At 43.6% G+C, this 26,479-nt stretch overlaps 1 protein-coding gene across 4 annotated transcripts in view; it reads right to left on the reverse strand.

The window, feature by feature from the left end:
* The window catches only part of DYNC1I1 (dynein cytoplasmic 1 intermediate chain 1), a 244,612-nt gene that overhangs the window by 5,914 nt on the left and 212,219 nt on the right, over window positions 1–26,479 (reverse strand). For all 4 annotated transcript variants that reach the window (XM_065397879.1, XM_065397881.1, XM_065397880.1 and 1 more), the window contains 2 exons: window positions 25,551–25,691; window positions 19,858–19,983 (listed from right to left, as the gene is read on the reverse strand). In XM_065397879.1, coding sequence (XP_065253951.1) covers window positions 19,858–19,983; window positions 25,551–25,691 — 267 coding nt within the window. The remainder of the gene's footprint in view (window positions 1–19,857; window positions 19,984–25,550; window positions 25,692–26,479) is intronic.

The following is a 26,479-nucleotide window of genomic DNA, read 5'->3' on the forward strand; positions in this document are numbered from 1 at the left end:
GAATCTGAACACTGTGGAGTCCCTATGGAGGGTCAGGTAGGAGCATGCCATGCAGGCAGCACTTCCAGCTTTCGCACCCCTGCCCTGGAGCAGTGGGAACAAGATCCCTTCCACTTTCCAGGGGGACATGGAGGCCTGTGTTTGGTAGTTACATTTAATTTAAATGATTAAATCTCATGCTTTAATCTATGCCCAGCGGTGTTGGGTTTACAATGGCGCCATGGAGCCTGGCCTATGCTCAGAAGGGGCCCCGACCTGCTCTGCTTGCACTGTGCCCTGAGACCCCGCCAGCCCGCTGACTCCCCACCTGCCCTGCCCCCCACTTGCTCCTCTCAGCCTGCCCACCGTCTGGCCAAGGGCTCCTCTCCACCCCCTGGTTCCCACCTGCTGGCTTCTCTCTGCCTCCTGGCCAGAGCCCAGTGCACCTCCGGCTCTGGGCAGTCTCTGCTTCCTATCACCTGTGGGGCCCCACCTGTCTCCCTGGAGCTGAGCTGCCTGGGACTGATGCAGAAGCCTGGCCAATCTCGGCCAGTTGCGGGGGCGCAGTGGGGGGAGGGGGCTTGGCCGGGCACCTCCAGGCAAGTGGGTCCTGACGGAGCCCGGACCTGGCTGATCGCGCCACTTCCGAGGGCCGGAGCGATTCCCCGCCCTGGCGGCTCAGCCTGGCAGACGCAGTCGCCGCCTACCAGAGCCGATGAGTGGGGCTGGGAGGCAGGGTGTGGGGGAGTGGGTCTCTGGAGGGCCTGCGGGGGTGCTGCACTGTGAGTGGGTGGGGAAGATCTCTGTGTGTTGGGGCACTAGGGAGTGGGGGTTCTGTGTAGGGTGCTGGGCAGTGCATTTGTGGCAGGGTCTGGGGGGGGCACTGGGCATAGCAGGTCCGGGGGGGCTTTGGCCATAGGGAATTGGGGGGGGGGAGTTCCGCTGTTGGGCAGGGGGGCTGTGTGGCACGGCATGGGCCCACCCCTGAGGGGAAGGGGCACTCTGGCAGCACAGGGCCAGGCAGGCCATCGTGCATCTGGCAACTGCTGGTTTGTAAATAGTGCCCTCGCACTGGGCTGGGTGGCGCGGGGCCTCCCCTGCCGTGCCACGTTGCCCCTGGCTGGCCCCTCACTCTGAGGCCCAACCCCCCCACGCCATGCTCCATTGCCCCCATGGGGGGCCCACAAATACGTTTGGCACCGGGCCCACAAAAGGTTAATCCGGCCCTGTTTCCCAGCTGTGGCGCTAAGCTAAGAATCAAACTGCCTTTTGTTGTGGACTGCCTGTGTTCATGGACAGTGAGCTTGTGCACAGCTAGCTGTGGTGCTGAACTGCTCAAGGCTGTCTCTGACAGGAGAATTTAGCCCTCCCGAATACATTTCTCCCATTGGAGCAAGTCTCTCCAGTGTCTGTACATGCATCCCCTGCACATAGGTGTAAAAACAGAATCCTAAAAAGATCATTTCCCTCCACAGTATATAAGCTACTTTCTGTATGTGCTGAATGTAATTGGTTATTTGATGTCTTTTGCATGTAAGGGGCCAGATTCTGATCTCAGTTACGTGGTAGGAAAGCAGAAACTTTCACCATGTAATGGAGATCAGAAACTGGCCTATATTTTAAAGTATCGTTTATGAGTTGTGGTTGGGTTTTTATTGGCGTCTTTCCCTGCTTCTCTGCCTTTATTCCTACAAGAGCTCTCTTTACAAAAATCTCAGATCCAACATGGACTGAGATTATACTGAAATTCACAATTCAGCTTTCTCATTTCTAAACCACTTCAGACCAAATTATGTTTGGCTTGAAAAGGACTGGTTAAAACATTTTGAAGAGTGGCTAATTAAGACATGAGGAAAAGTATTCAGGTTCATTTTAGTTTGATTTGTCAAATACAATAAGTATGGTAAGATAGTTATAATGACTAAGATGGTATGCTTCAGAATAAATACTTTGTGTGATTTATCAGCATCATTATAATCTTTCAATTTGATGGAGTCATTTAAAAAAACAAACCTCTAACCACAAGAGAATATTACTTTGTTTGTTCTACATAGAATGCTATCCATATTATCATATAAAATGAAGTGCTGTCTTGAAAAGAAATTCATTGTAAACATTTTGTGAATAGAGTTCCCTGAGAAAAATATTCTTAAGATGATAAAATATAAATATTACACAGAGTGTTCCAGCTAGATAATTTTTTTCTATTTATTGTTTCAATCCTGCATTCTATGTGAAGTGTAGCATTTTCAGGATCAGGCCCAGACATTTAGAAATAAAAAGTCCAGACAGTTATAATTCCCCCTAAGGCATCCAATCCGATCCAAATGCAGTCAATAAGTATTTTATCACTGATTTCAATGCCGCACGTCAAAGCGAAAATAATATCTACATATACAAACATTTCTATGCACACACATCCCCACCTATTTTGGCCCTGAGCTTGCCCTACTGAACTCAGTTGCAAAATGCCTTTGATATTTTTCTCAAGCATATGTATATGTGTGTGTGTTTGAAAAAGGTCTATATTTTTCCAGTCCACTCCCTATGATTTTTTTCCCCAATCAATTATAAAATATGATTGAAAAATGTCTATATTTTTCCAGACAACTCCCTATGCCACACACATGGATGGAAACAAAGTGGGAGGTAATACGCAGTGAAATGGCCACCAATGTAACCAAGGGCACCTTTTTTCACATAACTACAGTACCACTGTATTTAACTCTTGGGAGAGCCTAGCATCACTGTTAACAATGGATGAAACCACTGGCAAGAATTCAAAGCCAGCATACTGCATGCAGATGATTTTAATAAGATATAGTGTTTAGACCACAAAGGATACACTCCAGTGTAGCTCTGTATATATTTGTTTACTTAATTGAAGGACTGAAATACCATAAGCAGCCTAAATACTGGATTTATTCTACGCACAGACGTCAGTCTAGTGTCACAGACACAGTACACACCAGCCTTCTGTGAAGTTCATTACTTAGCCCTCATATAGATTAACGTCTGCTATGAGTTACTTCCAGCAGGAGCTGATTTAACTAGTTCTGTACTAGTAAAAAAAAGGATTAAAGATTAGATTACACAACAAAAATACTTAACCTCTATCTTCCCACAGAAATAGAATATAACTTATGTGAAGTTTGATTTTCTTTCTGTAAGTCAGAAGTAATAGCTTTTAAGTTATTATTTGATTGTACATTTTGTTCTTGATATAAAACACAACTTTTTAAAAAAAAATTACAGTTTTTGTGTGACGACTTAATGATCAAAACAATTTCTTTCTTTCTGTAAAGGGCTTGGATCTTAAACTGAACATTTGAATACTGATTGTTTAAACTTAAACTCCTCAGTCTGACACATAGCCCTGTTGGAGCAACACTAACATCTAGGAAATACTCAAACATCGGCTGTGAACTATACGTATGTTACACACAAATAATTACGTTAAAAGAGTGTTAAAGTTGCAAAGTCAAGCACTTGAAAGGTAGGAAATGCCAGTATTACGATTGCCCCCTTGTGTATATGAACTATGCTATGGTCTATAAATACATTACACCATACACTATTTTCTCCACAGTACCACTGTCTTATTCAGTGCACGGGCTGGATGATGCTCACTGAATTAGCAGCTATTCAACGTTTTGCTATCTCATCACTGGTCGATGGGTGGCCCCAGGTCTTATTTACTTCACTCTATTCATATTACTGTCCTTAAAGGCTTTTCTGTGGCACTCAACATTTCAGTATCTGAGTGCTTCACAAATATTAATTTACTTTCACCGTCTCCATGAGATGAGGTAATATTATCCTCATTTTATATACTGGGAATGAGCAACCTAAAATGGGAGGCAGATTATCCCACATCTCTACTGCAGGATTCTTCTACTTTCCTCTGAAGCAAATGGTGCTGGCCACTGTCTGAGACAGTATATTGGGCCGGAGGGACCTCAGTCTCAACCAGAATGGCAATTCCTATATTCCTAACTGACACACGGAGATATTAAGATCAAAAGTGTCCATTAACTTTGTGTACCCAATTTGACATGCCCAGCATCTGCTTTTTCAGAGTACTTAGCACTATATAGCACAGGGGTCGGCAACCTTTCAGAAGTGATGTGCCAAGTCTTCATTTATTCACTCTAATTTAAGGTTTTGCATGCCAGTAATACATTTTAAATTTTTAGAAGGTCTCTTTCTATAAGTCTATAATATATAACGAAACTATTGTTGTATGTAAAGTAAATAAGGTTTTAAAAAGGTTTAAGAAACTTCATTTAAAATTAAATTAAAATACAGAGCGTCCGGACCGGTGGCCAGGACCAGGGCAGTGTGAGTGCCACTGAAAATCAGCTCGCGTGCCGCCTTCGGCACCCGTGCCATAGGTTGCCTACCCCTGATATAGCACTTTCTATGTTCAAAGCACAGCTCCCATTGACTTCAGCTGCAGTTGTGAGCAGAGGCGGATGAAGGTTTATTGGGGCCCTAGGCACAAAGAACATTAGGTCCCCCCACACCATGAGGGCCCAGGGGTGCTGGAATCACAAGGGCCATGCCCACCCACTTTGTTACATGGGCGTAGCAGCAGCGACAGGGGCTGCACTTTGCAATGGGCTGATCAGCTCCCCTGCTGTGAAGTGCAGCCCCTGCTAGTGGTGCCCTCCTAGTGAGGGGCTGAAGTGGGCCCCTTCCCCTGCTCCTCCTGTCCCCCACAAGGCCCTGCCCCCTCACCTGGCCGGAAGCCAGAGCCGGGCAGTGGTAAGAGCCCCAGACCCGCCACGTGCCTCCCCACTTTTACACAGGTTCTGGCGCTCCTGCAAGGACCCCCAACTTGGCTGTGGGCCCGTGCATTAATCCACCACTGGCTTTGAGCACTCAGGACTTGTGAAAAGTTTGGTTTAAATGACTTGCCTAGCTTCAGACAGGAATTGTGCCACAGAAGCAGGGCTGGAACCCAGTTCTCTACAACAGTATTCAAATGCCTTAACCATGAGCCCATCCTTTCTTCTTGGGCAGCTTCTTGCCTCATTCACTGCACACCTGCCAACTTCTGCAACAACTAAGGCAGGGGTCCTACAGAAAATAGCCTGCATCAAATTTCAAGGGATTTTTTTCCCCAAAGGTGTGTTTTTCCACAAAAACAAACAAAAAAAGACACAGCCCTGACATGTCAACAATTTGCTAAATTGTCCCCTGCTAAATTGGCCTCCCTTGCTGCATGGCAATTCTAAAGCAGGGAGACACTTGAGCTTTTCAACAAAAGAAGCTGTGATATTTTTTTTTTTTTTAACCTGGGCAAAATGATGTTCTTTCCCCTAATTTCAAGCTTGGAAATGGCTGAACCATCTTTCCAAAAAAGTTCAGCCTGAAACAGATGCCAAGCATGGAAAATTTCAGCCTGAATAATTGGTAAAGTTATAAACAATTGAAAACTGGGAAGTGTCGGGCAACATTAACGATAGCCAGCACCACCAGCTGCACCTATAATAATAGCTTTGGTTCAAAGTCTGCCACATACACTTACAAAGATCTTACATCCAGGGTCTCAAACAAATTAACTTCCAAGCTGTAGTTTAAAACGGAATCGCTTCTGTTATTTTTAAGTGACATGATGAACACATTGACATCCTGCATTAGTATTGTGCTATGGAGAAAAGGGTTGAACAGCCACTAGGAGATAGGCTTATAGGTAGGAATGTTCCCTTGGGTCATTTTTTTTAAATCTCAGGCTTGTCTTATAATCTCCTGATTTTTGAATTAATATGAACCTGAACAATCTCAATGAGGTCAGTGGGCCTAGTCACGTGGGTAAAGGAGCAGGTGAATTGTGCCTGCAGGAATGGGCTCCCAGCATGTGCATTGCTTGGTTTAATTTTGCAGGGGAAGGGTGTGCAAACTGCTGTCAGCATTTAACAGAAGGCAAGCCCCCTTACTGAGCCCATCGAGCATAAGTGTAAAGGGGGCTCTGACATGCAAAAGGTGGAGGATAAGGCTTGCAGGTCGACCCAAGTGAAACTGTGGGGCTTTCGCCACCTATTTCAGGGCTATTTTCTCCATACCTGCACTTGCTTCCCCTGAAATCTAGGAAGTCTTCAATGGGAGTGGGAGAAGGCTCAGAGTTTACTAGGCTAGGGTTACCATACGTCCAGTTTTTCCCGGACATGTCCGGCTTTTCGGCAATCAAACCCCCGTCCGGGGGGAATTGCCAAAAAGCTGAACATGTCCAGGAAAAATACCGGCCAGGCACTTCCCCTCCCGCGGCTGCTCTGCTCCTCCCCTGACTCAGACTTCGGCTCTGTCTAAGAGCCAAGCTGCCCGAGCCAGCACTACCGGCTTCAGGCAGCCCCCTTGCCTCCGGACCCCGAGCCGCCGGCCGGGCACTTCCCTTCCTGGGCTCCAGCTGCTCTGCTCCGGCGGCGCAGGGTCCGGAGGCAAGGGGGCTGCCCGAAGCCGGTAGCGCTGGCTCGGGCAGCTCGGCTCTTAAACAGAGCCGAAGTCTGAGTCCGGGGAGGAGCAGAGCAGCTGGAGCCGGGGAGGAGAAGTGCCCGGCCGGGGGCGCAGGGTCCGGAGGCATAGAGGCTGCCCGAAACCCGAGCGCTACCGGCTTCATGGTTTGCCGGGCAGCCTCCAGACCCTGCGCCCCCGGCTGGGCGCTTCCCCTCCCGGGCTCCAGCTGCGCTGGGTAAGCGCCGGCCGGGGGCTCAGGGTCTGGGGGCTGCCCGGCAAACCGTAAAGCCGGTAGCGCTCGGGCAGCCCTTTTCGCATGGCTGGGAGGGAGGAGGGGGAGTTAGGGCGGGGACTTTGGGGAAGGGGCGGGGAAAGGGTGGAGTTGGGGCGGGGCCGGGGGTGGGAAAGGGGCGGGGCCAGGGCCCGTGGAGTGTCCTCTTTTTTTATTTTTTAAATATGGTAACCCTATACTAGGCCTCTTCCCTCTAAACAGACACACATACAGCATCTAATATGAGGCTACTTTAATTACGTTTAATAGCCAGTCACTAAGTATGTGTGTAAGAGGGACAACATCACAGCTCTGCCATGCTCCACAGAAGCTACCCATGTTGCCTCCACAGTAGTGCTGTCCTGGGAAGCAAGGGTTTCCAAGTTAGTTATTATTAACAGTTTCTACAGCACTATAAATGTATCGGGTGCTTCACAAACAGAGTGAAACACTCTCCCGCACCCCCAACGTCATCTGTCTTCTACAAGATCCTCAGTTCCAGTTCAATTTCCATTTTTCAGTATTGCCAACTGCTGCAATTTTAGTGCAAGACTCAGGATATTTAGTGTTTTTTCTTGAAGTCCCAAATCCTGAAGCCACGTGACTCTCAGCATTCATGTAAAGCTCATTAGGATCTCAGCATTCATTTAAAAAAGGATGTTTCTAATCCTCAGGGTTGCAGAGGAAAGCTTGAAAAATGTGAATCCAAAGGGCTCAAAACCAGAAACCAAATAAACCCCAACAGCTATTATTTTTTTTAAATCTCATGATTTTGGGGGAGGGAGGGCTGACATGATTTTTGAATGCTTGGAGTCACCCATTCTGGAGATTCAACTCAATGGGCCATTGGGGATGTAAATATCACCCTCTGTGCCAACAGGGACAGCTGCAATGGAAAGAGGATTTGCCGCTGGGGTTCTACCAGAGGAGAGCAGCTTGAAATTCAGGCCAAGGCCACCTAGGAAAAGAAATTTATCATGCATCTACTGGTTGGCCTGGCCCCATCACACTCCGGGCCAGTGCTGTCCTTCCCTGCTGTCTAGCCTCCTGGCACATCAACTGTGAGCGTAATTAACCATTGGAACAACTTACCCAAAGGTTCTGGGGGATTCTCCATCACCAGCGATTTTGAAACCAAGATTGGATATTTTTCTAACTGCTCCATCTTAAACAGGAATTTTTTTGGGCAGGTTCTATGGCCTGCGTTATGCAAGCAGTCAGACTACAACGATCCCTTATAGTCTATGAATCTATGGCTCAGTCTAGGGTTCCTAGTTGAACAGGGATTGTGGAGGCTTTTTCCACCACTTCTCAGCTTTCAGTGGACTCTCACCTGACAGGGGTCTGCAAATGAGTTCTGCTATCACAAACAAACCCAGCCTACTAGGTGTGCAGTAGTTTGGGTTTGCATGAGAACTGCTGCAATTTCCTAGATTTCATTTCTTTGAAAGCATCACCATGAAGTAGCTGATTTTTGTTTTAAAGACACACTGCTGTCCTTCAAAGTACACTATATAGACACCAAACACATACCAATACAATACAGCCTGTGGCGCTGGCAGGCCGAGTGCCAGCTCATGCCAAGGCCCTGGGCCTCACTGAACATTGACAAATGCATAGCCGGAAACTAGTCTGGCTCACCTGTGTGGTAGTATTGTTGAAATAAATATTAGAGTTATAAGAATGTATTTAGTGTTCAGATTTTATAGGATGCTTGTAGGATGCTGCATGTATTAATCTTATGTATAATACCTGTATCACATGTTATAAGGTAATGTTTGCTCTGTAACTATAAAAAGGTTTGCCAAGTTTGTAATTTCCTCACAGTCAGGGAGAAGCATTACCAAGTGTGAAGTGCTAGTTTACCACAAGAGGTGTTATCTCCTCCCCAACAGAAGGTCTACTGACATCAGACAAGCCATTCTGGACAACAGACTTTGTTGATTGCTCCCGCCCACACACACCCTGAAGCAGGTACGTGCACAAGCCCATGTCCCATCTCAGCTTGAATTCTGGGAGAAGGACATAAAAATTCCTGTTAAGGAGAAAGTTGTGTCTTTATGCTGTTTGGACAAAGATTCCTAAACATAAGCAAGAGAACCCCAAGCTGCTTGGCTTGGGTTAGCCCTAAAGGACATAAAGGCTTGCTTATTATGGAAGCTTCTATTACCTTTAGAATTCAAGATAGTGCCCCATGTGTGTGTGTACGTTTACCTGCTTTAACCTTGTAAACAAGTCTCATTTCTTTTTCCTAATTACTAAACCTTTAGTGAGTTTGTTACAGGATTGGCTACAAGTGTTGTCTTTGCTTTGAGATCTCAGTACAATTGACCTGGGGTAAGTGACTCGTCCTTTGGGATTGGGAGTAAGCTCATTATTGTTGTGAGTTTTGGGGTAAGGAACCATCTATCATAAAGTCCAGCTTGCCTGGGTGGCAAGATAAACTGGAATCCCAAGGGGACTGTCTGTGACTCCATGGTAAGACTGTTATAGTGGCTTTAGGAGTTCACACTCGTTACTGGGTTGGTGATATCTAACTATAGAACACACAACAGTTTGGAGGTTTTGCCCTGCTTCTTGACAGTCTGCCCTGAGGTTGGCACTCATGGTCATGAACCACTCCAGACAGCCTGACACAACCTATCAGACAGAAAAATTAAACTTCAGATGTGCAACCTTAGCTGCTGGGTAGTGTAAGGCCCCGAATGTCTCTGCATCCTCAGCTATGATTTTTAAGCTAAATGGCTCTTCTTCTAAATCATGAATTCAATAGCTTTGTACTATTAAATGTAACAATTTTGCAAACCATAACTAATTAAGTAATTAACACCATAATTAAGGACTCCCTCAGAACCCAAATTGCTGTTGAATGTGGCAGGTTGAAACCACAGAAGATTAATTATACAAACTAACTCTTCTATCAGAAGGTTTATCTCCATGAAGCATTTATCCCCACAATGAGAGTGCATGAATGCACTGCACACATACTAACATATATTTAAGTGAATTCGGCATGAAGTATTTTCCCATTGATACTCTGCATTACATACGAGCTATGCACATTTACCCAGTCTTCTTGTAAGCATCGGTGGGTTTTCCTAGTGGAACAACACTATATTAGATTAAAACCTAACGTTTAAAATAGGGCTTATGCCTATACATTCACAATGGTTTTTACAACGGGGGTGGGGGGGGCCGAGAATCTTCCTGTGAATTTTTTTTATTCCTGTACACTAATTGATTATTTCAAGGTGCATGTTTTCACTGTCAGCATTCGGCTGCTCTGCTATATTTAATACAACTCACCCAGGGTCAGTGCTGAGGGACTGGAAACTGGGAAACATTGTACCTCCTTTACTCAGGAAAGCCTGGGACTGCATTATTTTTTCCACAGAGCCTCCCCACAGGATTTCAGGGCAGCCACAGCTGGGGAGCCACCACTGGGGCCTGAGCTAGTACAAATACACAGAGCCTCCAGAGAAAGGGATGTGTCAGGTTTGTAGCCAGCCCCACTGCCTTTTCTGCAAGGGGGCATATCTTCTTCCCTACCCTTCACCCCCAGGCTGGGTGATGTGGGAGGGTATCTGTGACCTTGCTCTTCCTCCTGCAGGTTTTACCATGGGGGACAGGATGACCCCCTCATCTATTCTCTCTTCTCCCACAGCATCTGAGCACCTACTAGCAGTGCAATAAGCTACATGATTAACATCTGTCACATGTGGTTTGTTCGCTCTCCCTCTCCACAGGGGAGGATCTGGGTCTTTGTGGGGAAAATAGGAAACATGAGGCTGTTTTAAATGTGACACAATAACAAAAACACTTGGAGTTGAGCCTTTTTTGCTTCTGAATCATATAGCAAAAGGACTAGGGGATGTCTTCTTGTTTCATTATAGAAATGCAAGTCTTGTCTCCCCTGGCAAACTCTCTGGTGACCTAGTGAAATGTTACATTTGGAGAACTGGTGACAAGTTACATCATAGGAGACTGAAAGCTGAGCAATTGAGAGTCAAAGGGCTTTTAATCCGACTCTTTAAAACCTGAATTTGTGGTTGTTTTTGTTAATGCCTCTAACTCCAATACCTAGCTAACGTTTGAGAGAAAGGATATCTTTCTTAGAGATTCCAACTCCCTTCCTGCCAGTTAGGCATAAAGCTCACCTAACACATTTCCTGAGACTCCCAAGGAGTCCTCCAGCATAACCAGGCAAGGTAAGAATTAACATTCCTCATATTTATATGGTAAATAAGCAGACATTATTGTTAGAAATCTCCATGCATACAGATTTCAAGTCTTTTTAAAGAAACAAAAACTGATATACGGGGCGCTGGAACAATTTGTACAGTGGGGGTGCTGAGACTCATTTAGCCAATCTGTAAACCCTGTATATGATGGAAAACACTTTGAGCCCGGGGGTGCGGGAGCACCCCTAGTTCCAGCACCTATGCTGATATAAACACAATTCTGGGTTTTAAAAAAGCCTTTGGCAGATCACCTTGAAAACAATGGCAGCTGTTTGAAGCTGCTCAAAGGTTTAGAACGCTAGGAGGAGTCTGCAATGGATGTGAGTCGGCAGGGCAGAGTGCAGGTGAAGCAGTAAAAAGGACAAATCTGGAAGAGGAAGGGAAACACGGTCTAGTGGACGGGGCACTGAACTGGACTGGTACTGAGGGTATCTAGGTTCAGTTCCCAGTCCAACTATACATTTCTTGTGTGCCTTTGAGCCAGTCACTTAAGCTACCCTGTGCCTCAGTTTCCCATGTATAAAATGAGAATATTTCCCTAGCTCAGAGGGGTGTCATAAGAACATAATCCATTAATGAGTGTGAGGCTCTCAAAAACTATGCAGATGAAGGAAAGAGAGAGATTGAAGGTACAAGATAAATCACATTCTTTTACCATTTAAGTTGTGGACATTACTCCCATATATACCCGCACATAAGTGAACAGATACAGATAAGCCCGATTTGAAACTGGAAAACAGATTTAAATGTTAAGTTTTAACTTAATATAGTGTTATTTCGCCACTGGGGAAACACACCAATGCATCCAAAGTAACCTAAGGTAATGAATATTGTAATGAGAAACACAAGTATTTAGGGTGATAATGACTGGACTCTGCGCTACTTAGATCAGCTCACCCCCTATGGAGGCTACCAAAGCTTAAAGATTTTATCACTCTAGTAATCAGCAATGGGTAATGGCTTTCATAAAACACAGTAATTAAACTGACTCATTTCAAACCAGTGCATTTTTTTCATTAGGGAGTTCTTATTTTAGCTACTTCAAAAATACCTTTGTGAACATGGATGGATACATCAGTCACTGGTGCAACTATTTCTATTCAAAATACAAATGAGTAGGCATGGGATGGAAAGCTGTTCTCTCACTTTTTCATATAAAGCAAATGATCATTGCCTAAGTTTAAGCCATGTGAAAAGCATGCATTTGTTGTATCCTGTCTTTTCTTCCTCTATGAGCCCCTCCCCCCGCTTTATTTTTAAGCCTCCAATTACATTACAACACTGGGGGGAAATTAAAATGGTTCTTCAGAATTTTTCCCAGCAGCCAGTCTGGGTCATAGCTTGGGACTGAACTGGACTGATTTGTCTGGGTGAGCTGGTACTTTTTTTTTTCTGGTAGCTGTGTTCTTGAATTCCAGAATCTAAGATTTGCTTCATTTTTAAAATAATAAAAACTCTAGCCCTTACAGTGGCAAAGATACATTTCGGAATGTGAACCACGTATAAAACCAATGCCACAATCAAGGCCGGCTTTAGGACCTGCGGGGCCCGATTCGAATACCCGGCAGGGGTCTGGGTCTTCGGCGGCACTTCGGCGGTGGGGGGTCCGCTCCGCGTCTTCTGTGGCACTGAAGGACCCCCCTCTGCCAAAATGCCACCAAAGACCCAGAGCGGACCCCCCGCCGCCGAAGTGCCACCAAAGACTCGGAGCGGACCCCCCACCGCCGAAGTGCCACCAAAGACCCGGAGCGGATCGCCGGCGGGTGAGTAAAAAATTTTTTTAAAAAGGCGCCTAAGGCACGGGGCCCAATTCCGGGGAATCGGTGGAATCGGCCTAAAGCCGGCCCTGGCCACAATGAATACCTGAGTCTGAAGAAAACCTGAAACAGCAGCGCTGAAAGAGATGTGAATTGCTCCTTTTATCTCAATCAGAAGTTAATGCTGAAACGTAACAAATATGATTTAAATATCACCACTGTTAATTATTTCACTGCTGATCAAAGCATGCAAGAAAGCAGCGAGATTATCTTTTTATGAAGATCTGCACAGTTTACTGTGAATGATTTCTCTTTTTGGTGTCTCCATGGGGTGGAACTTGGTTTATGGGTGGAGTCTGGGGAATATCATGTCTTACTTTTCTCCAGTTGGACCCTGATTGCTACTGACCCTAACACTAACCTGTCTGACCCTGCAAAACAGATGCAACCACTGATATTTCCATTAGTTAATTAGTCTAATGAAACAAGTCATATGTGATAATAGGCCCCTCTAAATTACAACTTCGAACACTCTTTTAGATCATAATTTCTCTCCTTGTGTTGAAAATACTTTTTCTCTTTTTTTTCAAGTTCTATATTTTACTACCATCAACTAACAGATTATTGATTTGAAAGTTATAGCTATTTCCCAGGGAGGGATAACTCAGTGGTTTGAGCATTGGCCTGCTAAACCTAGGGTTGTGAGTTTAATCCTTAAGGGGCCATTTAGGGATCTGGGGCAAAATCAGTAGTTGGTCCTGCCAGTGAAGGCAGGGGACTGGACTTGATGACCTTTCAACGTCCCTTCCAACTCTATGAGATAGGTATATCTCCATATATTTCCCCCCACCGCAAACAAAATCTGCCCCGAAAGGATTAATGGAAAAAAGAAATGGTGGAAGAGAAGCTGCTACAAACAACATTCTAACTCAACTCAGATAAGCAGCAAACATGGCTGATAGAGAATATTTATGACAGCAGCGTCTGTGTAATATCACAATGGAAGCAAGCTTTCTATAAAATATATCTAGTTAGGTCTATCAATCAATCATCGGGGCATGTGAATAAATCTACAGTCAATGGTCCATGTTCTAAAATCAACTGTTACCATGTAGAGCCCTGGCTACTGAGTAAAGAAGCCGTAAGACTACAGAAGCTAAATTGATTCACGGTACATTTTACATACAGTCTTTTTAAAAAATATATCACAATTATAAGTCTTGTGGAAGTGAATATATTCCAATCTAACAGAAACTAGCATTCATAACAATGATTGTTTATATTCTCTGACTAAATTAAATACGTTTCAGATCCCGTCACACTGAAACAATCTGCTTTTTCCCCCTCAATTTTTTAAGCCATCAGCTACTGATCTACAAGTTGTTCTCACAAACCACCACACATGTGCACATATATATGGATTATTTAAGTCTATTCTCCCCTGGAAGCATGTGCATGACTCCCATTAATGCTAATGGGCGTAAAACACAAGCATGGAGGAGAAAATAGACCCCTCACTGTGAAAATAAATGTGTTCAGTTATTTTCACACACGATGCCGAAATCAAACAACTAAAAGTACGTGCTGTAAAAGACAACATTATCTGGTTTAACTGAAAATATTCGCATTATTTTTAACTCAGTGGTCATGGGCTCTGTCTCATCACCCATGTTTCTGCACTTGTGATGTCATAAAGATCATGGATTGATGACCTGTCAAAACAAAAGGGCCTTATCCTAACGTCCTTACTCAGGCAAAACATCCATGATCTCAAAGGGAATTCTGACTGGAATGCAGGTTTGGGTCCTAGATCTGATGTTTGCAGATAGGCCATATGAGGCTCTCTCTAAACACCATATATTTTAATTAGAAATCACAGATGCAAATTCTACTGCTCTCTAGAAGAGAATAAAAACAGTGATGGAACTAACAAGATAAGAACCTCATCACTTTCATTTGATATTCGAATAGGTTTCCTGCTCTGTCCCAAGCTTATCATGTCAGTTTTGTGTCCCAGTTCATTTGTGTAGGAAAAGTGGATTTTATTATTTTACGATTTTTATTATTTATGATTTTAAACATTATTGTGCTTTTGGATGATGTTGTTCAATTCAACGTATCTTCTTTTTTCAGTTCATAGATTCATAGATTCCAAGGCCAGAAGAGACATTGTGATCGCCTAGTCTGACCTCCTGTATAATACAGGCCATAGAACTTCCCCAAAATAATTCCTTGGGCAGATCTTTTAGAAAAACATCCAATCTTGATTTAAAAATTTTCAGTGATAGCGAATCCACTAGGACCCTTGGTAAACTCTTCCAATGGTTAACCACTCTCACTGTTAAAAATTTACATCTTATTTCCAGCCTGAATTGGCCTAGCTTCAACTTCCAGCCATTGGATCGTGTTATGCCTTTCTACGCTAGACTGAAGAGCCCATTTATTAAATATTTCTACCCCATGTCTTATAGACCAATCAAGTCACCCCTTAACCTTCTTTTTTGTTAAGACAAATAGATGGAGTTCCTTGAGTCTATCACTAATAAGGCAGGTTTTCTAATCCTTTAATCATTCTCGTGGCTCTTCTCTGAACCTTCTCCAATTTATTAACATTCTTCTTGAACTGTGGGCACAAGAAACCACCATTTAGGAACGTTATGGCCAATCAAATGTAGCACAGTAACTCTTCACTTAACGTTGTAGTTATGTTCCTGAAAAATGTGACTTTAAGCGAAACGATGTTTAGCGAATCCAATTTCCCCATAAGAATGAATGTAAATGGGGGGGCTAGGTTCCAGGGAAATTTTTTTTTGCCAGACAAAAGACATTATATACATTTTAAACAAACAATTTAATACAGGTATTAAACAGGCTGGCAGCACCCCTATCAGCTCCCCTATGCCTTCCCCCGCCAGTGCCTCCTGCCTGCCGGCGGACCCCGCAGATCAGCGCCTTCCCCCTGCTCCCCCTGACTGCGGCAATCAGCTGTCTTACAGCATTCAGGAGGCTGGGGGGAGGAGTGAGGACCCGGCGCACAGCCTCCCCACTCCCTCCCCTGCCCACGGCAATCAGCTGGTTTGCGGCGTTCAGGAGGCAGGGGAGGGAGGGAGAGGCTGTGTGCCACGTCCTCGCTACTCCCCCTAGCCTCCTGAATGCCGCAAAACAGCTGACTGCTGTGGGAAGAAGGCAGGGGGAGCAGGGGGATGGTGCTGATCAGCAGGGTCCGCCAGAGGGCGGGTGGTGCTGGGTGGGGTGTGTTTCCCAGCCGTGGACAAAGCAGGCAGCCAAACGACATTATAGGGGAGCATTGCACAACTTTAAACGAGCATGTTCTGTAATGGAGCAGGGACGTAAGGTCGAAACCACGTTAAGCGAGAGGACATTAAGTGGGGAGTTACTGTACCTGGAATGTAACAAGAAGAAGAATAGGGTAGGTTTTAAAGACTGGGCAAATATGAAAAATATGGTATCTGACTATTTTTGCTGAATATATGTAGGATCTCTGCAAAGCAGCCTGCTGCCTTCTGAGCAATGTAATCCTAGAGACTCTTTCTACTTCAGAGCACAGTGTGCCCTGGCACTAATGGATGCTGATTATGACTCACTATAGTTAGGGGTGAATTTTAAAGGGCCCATGCCCTCAAAAAATCCAGATTTCTCTGCTAACAGCTCTGTTTCAGAAGTCAGCCACTGAAAAAGAAGAGCGGAGCCATGCGGAAACCACTTGGACTGAGACAATTTAAGAAGATGGGCAGGGAGGGCATGTCCCAGTAGGCCAAAGCACAAGAGGGGAGGCCACTCTTGTCCATAATATGCTGAAGAAAAGAGGAAAGCTGCTGAGGAACACTCCTGCAATGGAGACAGTGCTCCTGATTAAGGGCCTGTTCCCATTCAAAGCAATAGCAAAGCTCCCACTGACTACACTGATGCAGGAATGATCCCTAAGAGAGACACTCAGATGCTCAGTGAGGAATAAATATCTAGACTTAGAGTGGATGATCCATCCAGGCAGTGTGAGGGCAAGAGGAGTTTAGATTAGAATTAGATAGTCCAATAAGTATAGAATTAGTGGGTTCTGGTAAGATTGTCAGCTTTGCTTTCTAAACACCTTGCCCTTACGTTGGAGTTTAGTGACTCCTCCCAGTTGAGGGTGTCACGAGGGGCATTTTTTCCAGCCTTGAGGTTATTTGCACTCTCCTCACCCTGCCACACAGAGCATGGGAGATGAAGGGAAAGGAAAGGAGGGAACAGCTAGGAAAGGAGGGACAGGACTGGAACGGCCAGGCAGTGAGCTCCTAGTCTCAATATGCTTTTCCCTACTGTATTGTCTTTCTTCAGCAGGCTTCATTATACGTCTGGATAAGGCAATCTGCCAGGAAGTCAGGGTCCACGGTTTGCTACAGTTTGCACCACTGACAAGGTTGCAAACATGTTTTCCTGCATCAGGCCCTTCTTAAGGGCTTGATCCAATAATGTCATTGACTTCAACAGGAGTTAGATCAGGCCCTAAGTGCAGGGCCGGTGGAAGGATGTTTCGCGCCCTAGGCGAAACTTCCACCTTGCGCCCCCCCCCATCCCCGAGCCCCCGCCCTGAGGCGCACACACACCCCCGTGGCAGCTCCCCCCCTCCACCCTGAGGCACCCCCCCTGCGGCAGCTCCCCACCCCCCACCATGAGGCACCCCGCCCCGCGGCAGCTCACCCCTGCCCCGCCTCCTCCCCGAGCACGCCGTCGCTGCTTCACTTCTCCCGCCTCCCAGGCTTGCGGCGCCTAAGCTGATTGGCGCCGCAAGCCTGGGAGGCGGGAGAAGTGAAGCAGTGACGGCGTGCTCGGGTAGGAGGCAGGGCAGTAGTGAGCTGCCGCGGGGGGGTGGGGAGCTGCCGCGGGGGGGTGGGGAGCTGCCGCGGGGGAGGTGCCTCAGGGGGGGCACCTCAGGGCGAAGGGGGGGGAGCTGTCACGGGGGAGGTGCTCGGGGAGGAGGTGGGGCAGGGGTGAGCTGGGGCGGGGAGTTCCCCTGCATGCCGCCCCCCCCCTTGCTGCAGGCGGCCCTCCCTGCACTCCACTGCCCCAGCTCCCTCCGCCTAAATGCCGGCGGCGACCTGGGCGGCCGAAGATCCGGCCGCCGCGGTCGCTGCCGAAGAAAATGGCGCCCCCCAAATCCTAGCGCCCTAGGCGACCACCTAGGTCGCCTAAATGGTTGCACCGGCCCTGCCTAAGTGTACCTACATCTGAATTACTTTTAAGAGGGCTCTTTATGAACTGACATGGGGGTGTAATAAGTTAAGCTGCTGTTATTCACTATCTTCAACTTCTGTTCTCAGGGCCACCAGGATGAATCCCTATTAGTGATTTAAACTGGCACTCTGATTGGTGCGTGTGTCTGCATCTGACTTAGGCTAGCTCTAGTAACTCTTAGTAATGACAGAAGTTGCCCTGCTAGGGTATCACTAACCCCTTGAACCCTTTTTTAAAAAGAGAAATGGGAATCAACGAGGCAGCAATCGTGGGGGGAGGAATCCTCGTTGTTCTTCCATTTCCCCATATGTAAAATGAGGAAAACGATACTGAATGAAATAATGAATTCACACTACTGTGGCTTTTTTGGATAATGTTGATCGCTAATTTGGCTCCTGAACCACTGAGGTCTGAGTATCACTGGTCTTCATTATACAATACTGATCTGGACTCTCAGAGCTGAATACTGATTACTCGTTTTTTGCAAGTAATATAAGTATGCCTTTATCTTTCATGAGGAGTGTATCCCTGTGCTTTATTTTGCAGGTAGGATTTTTCTGATTATGCAGAAAAAAAGAAAAAATGTAAATATTACTCCCTCTGGATAAAGTCCATTTTCTCGTGATTAATCTTGCAGGGAGAAACAACCTTATGAATGGTTTGGTGTATGATAAGTCAAAGAGACATTTCTATAGCCTGTCTAGACTCTAGACAATAGACAAGACCAGACTATATTGTCATTGCTAATACTGCAATAGTCTGTCATATCACTTAGAAAGGAAAAAAACCCATCACTTCAGAGAAATAATACAAAAATAATAAATAAATAAAACAGCCTGCCCTGCCAGCACTGCAGTGGAAATTTAAGTGTAATAACTTTAGACAATTTAGAAATTATATAGCAAGAAGTTTCAGCAGCCATTTGTAAGGAAAGGCACCTCCTGCAAAAGCATATGCAATCCAAAAATATGAGTCATGCTCAAGCAATTTTGCTCTGGGCCATAAAATCACTTTATGTGAGTTACAGATAATACTCAATGTATTCTGTAATGTTTCCCTACTGTGTAGAGATGGATACCCCAGTATCCTATCACAGATAATGATGAAAAACAAATTCTCTACATAAAGGCTGATTGCTCAGAGATTCACCCTTGACTATTCCAAAGAATTGTAATGCAGGCTGAACATTTCATGCTGCATTCACCAACAAAGAGACAGGCTCCATCCATGCACAACATACTTCAGCTTAGTTTTTGTAGTATGTAGTAGGGGAAATTGAAAACAGCCTTAAAACATGGAATATTTATCCTGCTATTTCACACCACATATGCATCTGCTAACCCCCAAACCACCACCTCTCCGTTTTCTGTTGTTGGAGCCACTGTAAATATTCAGGCAATGGTGTCAGGGATACTGACTGGTGCTTTGCATGTCATGATGAGAAAAATCTGTATCAGTAGATAAAGTGGAGCGGGTCACAAAATATGAGTTACTGCAATGCAAAGGCGAATCCTAGAGGTGAGTGTTTGGAATATTATTATATTATATTATATATCTTTTGTAACCTTTTCTATTGTCATGTTTTATATTCTTTTATCCCTAGTAAACGTAGCCAAAAACCAAACACTTGTTGACATTAAAACATAAATAGTGAGAATAAATCACAAGACATTTGAACAAGATTTCTTCTTCAGATCTGGGATTAAACAGCTACACTTAGCTGTATTTAAAGGTACATTTCAAAGTTGTGTAGCACTCCAAATCAATGACACCATTAAAAACCACCTGGATCGCCAAAGGGATGTGTCCTTTTCATGCACATAAATGTATGATGTTTTCTAACATTCAGTGGTATGACGAATATTGGACAAATACGACAAACAAACAAACAAATAAATAAATAAAAAAGAACAAGTACCTCTCCAACATCATAGATCCAGATGCGGCCTTCTGAATCTCCAACTGCTACCTCTTTCCCAGCCTGGGCCCAACGGACACGATTGAGGGCAGAAGCTCCTTCAATTGTCACACTGGCTGTTGGAACCTATTGCATCAATAATAATGATGTTAATGAAATCATGCTGTGAGTGAATCAAATATGCTAGTTTAGAATGTTATTGTTTCAGTGGATGAATCACAAGTCCCTAAGAATTACACGAGGTAACATATATCCCTTGTGTAGGGGGAGAAAAAAAAAAGATTAATTGTTTCTTCAGTCACATGCTCTACTGAGTTATGGGAGGTGGGAAGATTCAGACAGACTGTTTGGGAGGCGTAAGGGAGACTTTTTCACAGTAAATGGGCAGTGAGTGACACAAATATTTTTTTCCTGGCTGGAGACATGCAAAACCACAGCAGCTTGTTTCTCAATATGCACTGACTTCTGATCAAGAAGTGAGTTAAGAATCAACTGAGTGTCAGAAATTCATAAGCTTAAAGATAATACTAAAATGGGGTTTGAAAATTCACAGAACGGTAGCAGCGTTTATGAAAACCATATTTTACTGACCTACGTCAATGTTTTGGTTGTAGTTTTGTATTTCAGTGGCAAGGTAGGACAGAAACAGAAGAAAATCAGTTCAAAACAAGACGTTTGTAGTTTCGATACTATTCTTTCCCTTTTTTTCATTCTTCCTCAATGGTAGGCCCTTGTGCTTCATGCATAAGGCTCTCCATTTTCAGTTTTTACCGATTTTTAACCAATTTTTAGACTACTGATTATGTTACAAAAATCCAATACATTTCATTAGGTAGATGCATTTATGTTAATAAGTCTAAGTGTAAATGCAAGGCTGTCTGTTAAAGTAAGGCAATGTAGTGGAAGACACACACATGTGCATATGTGTACGTACTGTTAATGTACAGTTCATGAAATAAACCACAGCGTTAAATGGCATGAGGTATCAGTGAGAGTAGGAAGCTGAGCCTTTGCAGACTGCCTGGGAGACTCCAGCTACAGTCCATAACCGTGCACAGTCACTCGTGCAGCAGAACAATTACTCTAAAGCTGGGCTATTTACCTAGCACCTCAAGATCTGGAAACTCACTCAGTCCCCTTTGTTACAGACTCTGACTAAAGGCTGCAAAACCAAATTAGTACCTCAGAACAACAGGGTTGGCGTGCTAAACCCTCATCCCTGTAAACTACTGCACTACAGTGCCCTTGAGCCTCCCAAGAGAAGTTAGAATAGATCTGCTTACACAGTAATTCAGAAATAATGTTGGACAGCAATCAGAAAGCAGGAGATTACCACATCTTCTTCCCTGCCCGCCCCCCGTAAAGAAGTATTCAAATGCAAATAAGCCACTGAGCTTCTCTCTTCATTGGTTCAGGCCTAGGTCCCATCAATGCTATATGACCAATGAAAGATGGCATTTCCTGTAACTCCTCATCTCACGTATGAGTTATTAGGCCAATTACCTGGCATAAAGTAGCAATAAAAACTATCATGTGATAATACTGTATGCTTCACCCTCCTCATCATTGAAGTCTCTGCAATTCTTTTCACTCTTAAGGCTATGTTAATTTTATATAATTTATAGAAAAAATCCTCAAACAGACAAAACTGAACACTAGAGCAGTTACTTAATCTATTTCACCAGTTAGTTTTGTTTCTCAGAAAATTAGTAGATCAAAGATATACAAGTTCTTTCAAAGGAGTATGTTTCAGACACGGAATTTTAGCTATACCTTTCAAAATGCTGAAATATATACAGGTACTCTACCTCTGCTTTGGGTTAATATAGCATTATTCCTGTGTTGCACAGACAAATAAACAATGGGAATGCTGACCAATTCAGGGTCCTATAAATTAAAATCTTCTAATGGTTTAGTAAAAATCATTCCCACTCAACAAATTTATCTAACAGCATCAAAGCAATCATGAAATTGTTCTAAAACATTTGAATACCCCTCCTTTTTCCTTTTGTACAAAGAGATATATAGTCATTCTACATTATCTTAAAATAGATTTGACTGCTTTGAATAATGATAGTTTAAATTACACACACCTATTTAACATTTCAAAGATCTGAATTTACCTTATAATGGTTATATGACACCATTAGTTATGTTTTTAAAGTTATATTTTAAAATACTTTATAAATTATCTAAAGTTATAAACTGACGCTTGTCAGATTATAACCATTTTGGCATATGAATTTAGCAGATAATAGACTGAGAGATCACTCACCAAAAAATACAACTAATAATTCAGCTTTTAATTTTTGTTGCTTATGTGGTGTTAAAAATAACTGTTTAGAGATATCTTTCATATCTACTTCACAAAATAAATGCCATCTACATAGTTTCAGAGCCAAAATACACAAGCCATGCAAAAGAAAATACTGTTGAAAGCAACATAACAGAGTAGCAAAGTGGAAAAATATCAATAATTCTTGAACAGTAATCAATAGAGATGACTGAGCAATAACCTAGATGCTGATTCTACCTTTAAGCCAAGCAAGAAAAAATGTTGTGGACACACTACTGGGAAATCAGGATCTTCCATCCTAAATTTAACTGAAAATCTGACTTACTGATACCTCTAAAACTATTTACAACTTGCAGGAGAGTAAAGAAGTGTTGGGGAGGGGGAGTTAATGTTAAATAAATTAAAAACGATAACTTTCATTGTTGTTATAAAAACCAAACATGTTATCCACAAACCAGAATGCTACATGTGATTAGTTCAGCCCTTTTTAAAGTTTGATTGTGAGAATAGTCAAAAGATTATGGTCATTTGGATCAAAAAGCATCTAGAGTCTGGGTTAGGCACTTTTAATAAATCAAAATTAAATAAATAAATACAGAGAAGAGGACTAGTAGAAATTGTATTATATTTCAAGAAATTGGAAGGTTTTTTTGTAAGTTATTTAAAAACCGATATTTTCTCCATCATTTTTCAAAATAATAACTAAACATTAATGCAGCTGATTTCCTAAACTCAAATAAAGAAAAAACTTAATTATTAATAATAATTACCAATCTTTTATATAGCACTTTTCATCAGTAGATCTCATTAAAATCCATTAATATATTTGTTATTTTCCTCCATCTGTATTTGACATCTATTACTAGAAAGTTTTGTATGTTTAAACACAGCTAAGGAGTCCCAAGAATTTCCCAGGTTAGTCATCTCATTTTTATTACAATGACTAATGAATAAAACTCTGAAAAGATTTTTCATTAGTAAACAGAATAATTCGTTCAGATCCTTTAATAATCAACTATAGATCATCATTATAACCTAATTTTAAGCTACCAGGCAAAGGGTCAAAGAAAACATTGATCACCTTCAGTTGTAATTTTTAAAAGAATTGTGTATGGTTTTCTTTCACTGACTATCTATCTGATCTGCTTTCCTTGCGAATCCAAAACTCCCACTGATTTAGTTTCTGCTAGTTTATGATTTCTAGACATTTTCAAGTTATTCCATCACTGCTTACTAAAGAACTGGAATAGTAATTTTTTCTTCATAGATCCAAATTCAACTCTCATGCTGATGTAAATCTGTAATAATACCATTGACTTCAATAGAGATTTACACTTATGTGAGAGCTGATTTTGACCCTTACGAATGAATATTCTTTGTGAAATTGCTGGCGGCTGAGGGGGTGTACAGAATGCAGGAACAAACTCTGAATTCATTTTTGTGGACGCTCATTCGCCTTTTCTTACTCAAAATTTATCTGTAAGCCTGGTAATATAGGGCATGATCCAGCTCACTGACTTCAATGGGAGCAGAACCAGGCGGCTCATGGTAATTACTTGCGGTGAAATCTTGGTGCCACTGAAGGCGACAGCAAAGTCCCCATTGATTTCAGAGGGGTCAGGATTTTACCAGAAAGGGTTATTTTTTTCTTTTTGAAATGTTAACAGGTTTTTATGTTGTTAAAGTGGCATTAATGAGAACACCTGAAGGATATGTTCCTCCCCCTCCCCAAAAGAAATTCTGAGGAGAGTCCTCCTGGATATCCTCCAGCTGTATGCTTTCTAATTAAAAAGGCTGCAGTACTTCCTGCTCAGAACACTTCAAAAGGCATGGCTGCTCCACGTGACAATACAGTTTTCAGCATTTGTTCCTCTTACCTGTCCACACTTATTTATGGCAAGCAGCACTGATTTGGAGACCATAAACTGCACTTGTATTTTACTTTGGCTGAAATGTATATCTATCATGGTTACATGAAAGACATAGTAATAAATGAGCTAACTTTAAAGAAATATTGTAGGAAATGGGGAAAATATTGGCATTTGTTCTCATCGTTTGTTTTAGAAAATGAAAATAACTTGTTCATTAAAATGTGACCTTATTTTTAGGCTGATTTTTTTGTTTTGTTTTCTACTTTTGTACTATGCCATTGAAAATAAAGTTAGTGCTTGGGTGATGGAAAAATATGAATCTTGCTGGTATAATCAAAACATACTGGTCATTTAGAACAGGGATGGTTCTTATAGCAAAGATTCATCAAAGGAAAATTCAAATCAAGATTGTACTCATTCATTCAATACCTAGACAAATTTTTAAACATCTGGAGTCTTAGTTTCAGATTGAAATTATACCAGACACAAAAATAAAGAGGAACATAAAATCCATACTATCTATATTTACGAAGGAGGCTGCTTGATTTTTAAGTACAGTATTTGCTACTTCATCTTTGCAAAGAGTTCTCTTATTAGCCCTTTCTGTTTCAATGGGGTTGAAAGAAATGTAAGAGGTGGTGGGAAACACATGGGCATCATTAAGTTCCTAGCAGGTTGGAGGTACTGTTGCGGGGCTGTCAAGCTGTGACAATTTGCCGGAGATGTTGGGGGGAACACAATTATGAAGGAGAGTTAATGTTCCATTGAAATAGACTGAAGACATAACAGAAACCAAATATAATAATCATTAATAATAAATAAATAATAATAATGAAATAAAAACAATCCTTCATCGTAAGAGTGAGCGACTTATAAAGCTTCCTCAAAATCGATCCCAAACCAGGAAGTCTCACACTCCACCTGAGTGAGACTTGGCAGATCTGTGGTGTTGGTACAGGGCTGTCAAGCTGTGACAATCTGAACGAGGGGAGACAGTGGGATTTTAAATGTCTCACTGAAACAGTGCACCAAAAGAAAAAAAAATCACAAAATGAGAGAGATTTTTAAAATCTGCCTTGAAATAAATCCAAAGACAGGGAGTATCCTTCCCAAATAGGCGAAACATTATCTATTTGCTGCTCTGTGCTTGATTTTTTGAATGGGGATTGCATTATTTCCCTTCCCTCCCTTCCCCCGTAAATTTAACTTGCATGAAACATACAAGGAGCCTTGAACCATACCGGGGGCGGAGGGAGATTCAATGTTTCTTAAACGTACAGGAAGGGGGAGCTCAGTGTCCCCTGAAACGTACACAAGGCGGCTGGAGCCACGTCTCCTGAAACATACAAGGCGGGCAGGCCAATGATCGTTGAAACATACAGGGAATGGGGGAGTTCAGTGTCCCTTGGCGGGCACAAGGAGGAGAGTGGTTGGTAGCAGCAGGCAGAGAGGCAGGGATCTCTCTCCTCCTCTCCCCCGCCCCGGCCCGCGCAGGGTTAAGGGCTCCCCCCGCCACCCCGCCTCACCTCGGTGTCATTATTCAGGTTCCACAGATCCAAGCGCCCCATCCCGTCCACACAGGCAAAGAGCGCGGGATGCACTGGTGACCACATGACATCGTAGACATAGTCTGCATTGTCTTCAAAGGAGTAGAGCGGCTTGTTGTGCTGTAAAGCAGAGAGAAGCATGAAGACTTCGTGGCGCTAGTGCTGCCTCGGGCTGTCTGGCGAGTCTAATTAAAAACTTTGCACATTTACCAAGTGTCATAAAACTTCCCCAGATGAAAGGTCCTTGCAGAAGGTGGGACTGGAGCTTTAATGGGGCAACAACTGTCCAGTGGCATAAATAAAATACAGTGGGGCGGGGGGGGGGGCAAAGGGGTGATTGGGTGGGGAGCTGTTGAGCAGCCTCAAATATAGCTCGAGACATTCCACACAGGTACACAGCGCTGCTGCCCCTTAGCTCCCGGGCCTATTTTGGGAAGGGGGGGGGTGTTTCTGGGCGAGGGAGCGCTTTGCATGTTGCTCACACAAATAAATCAGCTTTGTGGGCTGACCTGATAAGGATCACGAGATTCCCAGGGAGCAGCCGCCCATGGGGGCTCCTTGCATGGAAGGCAGCGACTGCCACCTAGCGGCGCTTGCACTGTTGCAGCGGCCAATTAGCAGCCTTTGCTATTTCCCAGTTGCGGAAGCCAGACAAGGGGTATTGCTAAGGGGAGAGACCGACTGCCGGATGACGCGATATCAAAGGGTTGCCTCGCTGAATTCTTTGTCTGCTGCTTCATGGGGTCATTTCGACTGCTTATATTGCTCTCACTCTGACAGTGCCCCCTCTTCTTTCCCAGGTGATTCAGATTATTCCAGCGATGGTAGCTGGATATTCCAAAACTGGTTAGAATTCAATTTTAAAATGGGGGGAGGGGGAAGCAGGGAGACTATAGTTGCTACATAAA

The sequence above is a fragment of the Emys orbicularis genome, chromosome 2, assembly GCF_028017835.1.
Source record: "Emys orbicularis isolate rEmyOrb1 chromosome 2, rEmyOrb1.hap1, whole genome shotgun sequence".
Lineage (NCBI taxonomy): Eukaryota > Metazoa > Chordata > Testudines > Emydidae > Emys > Emys orbicularis.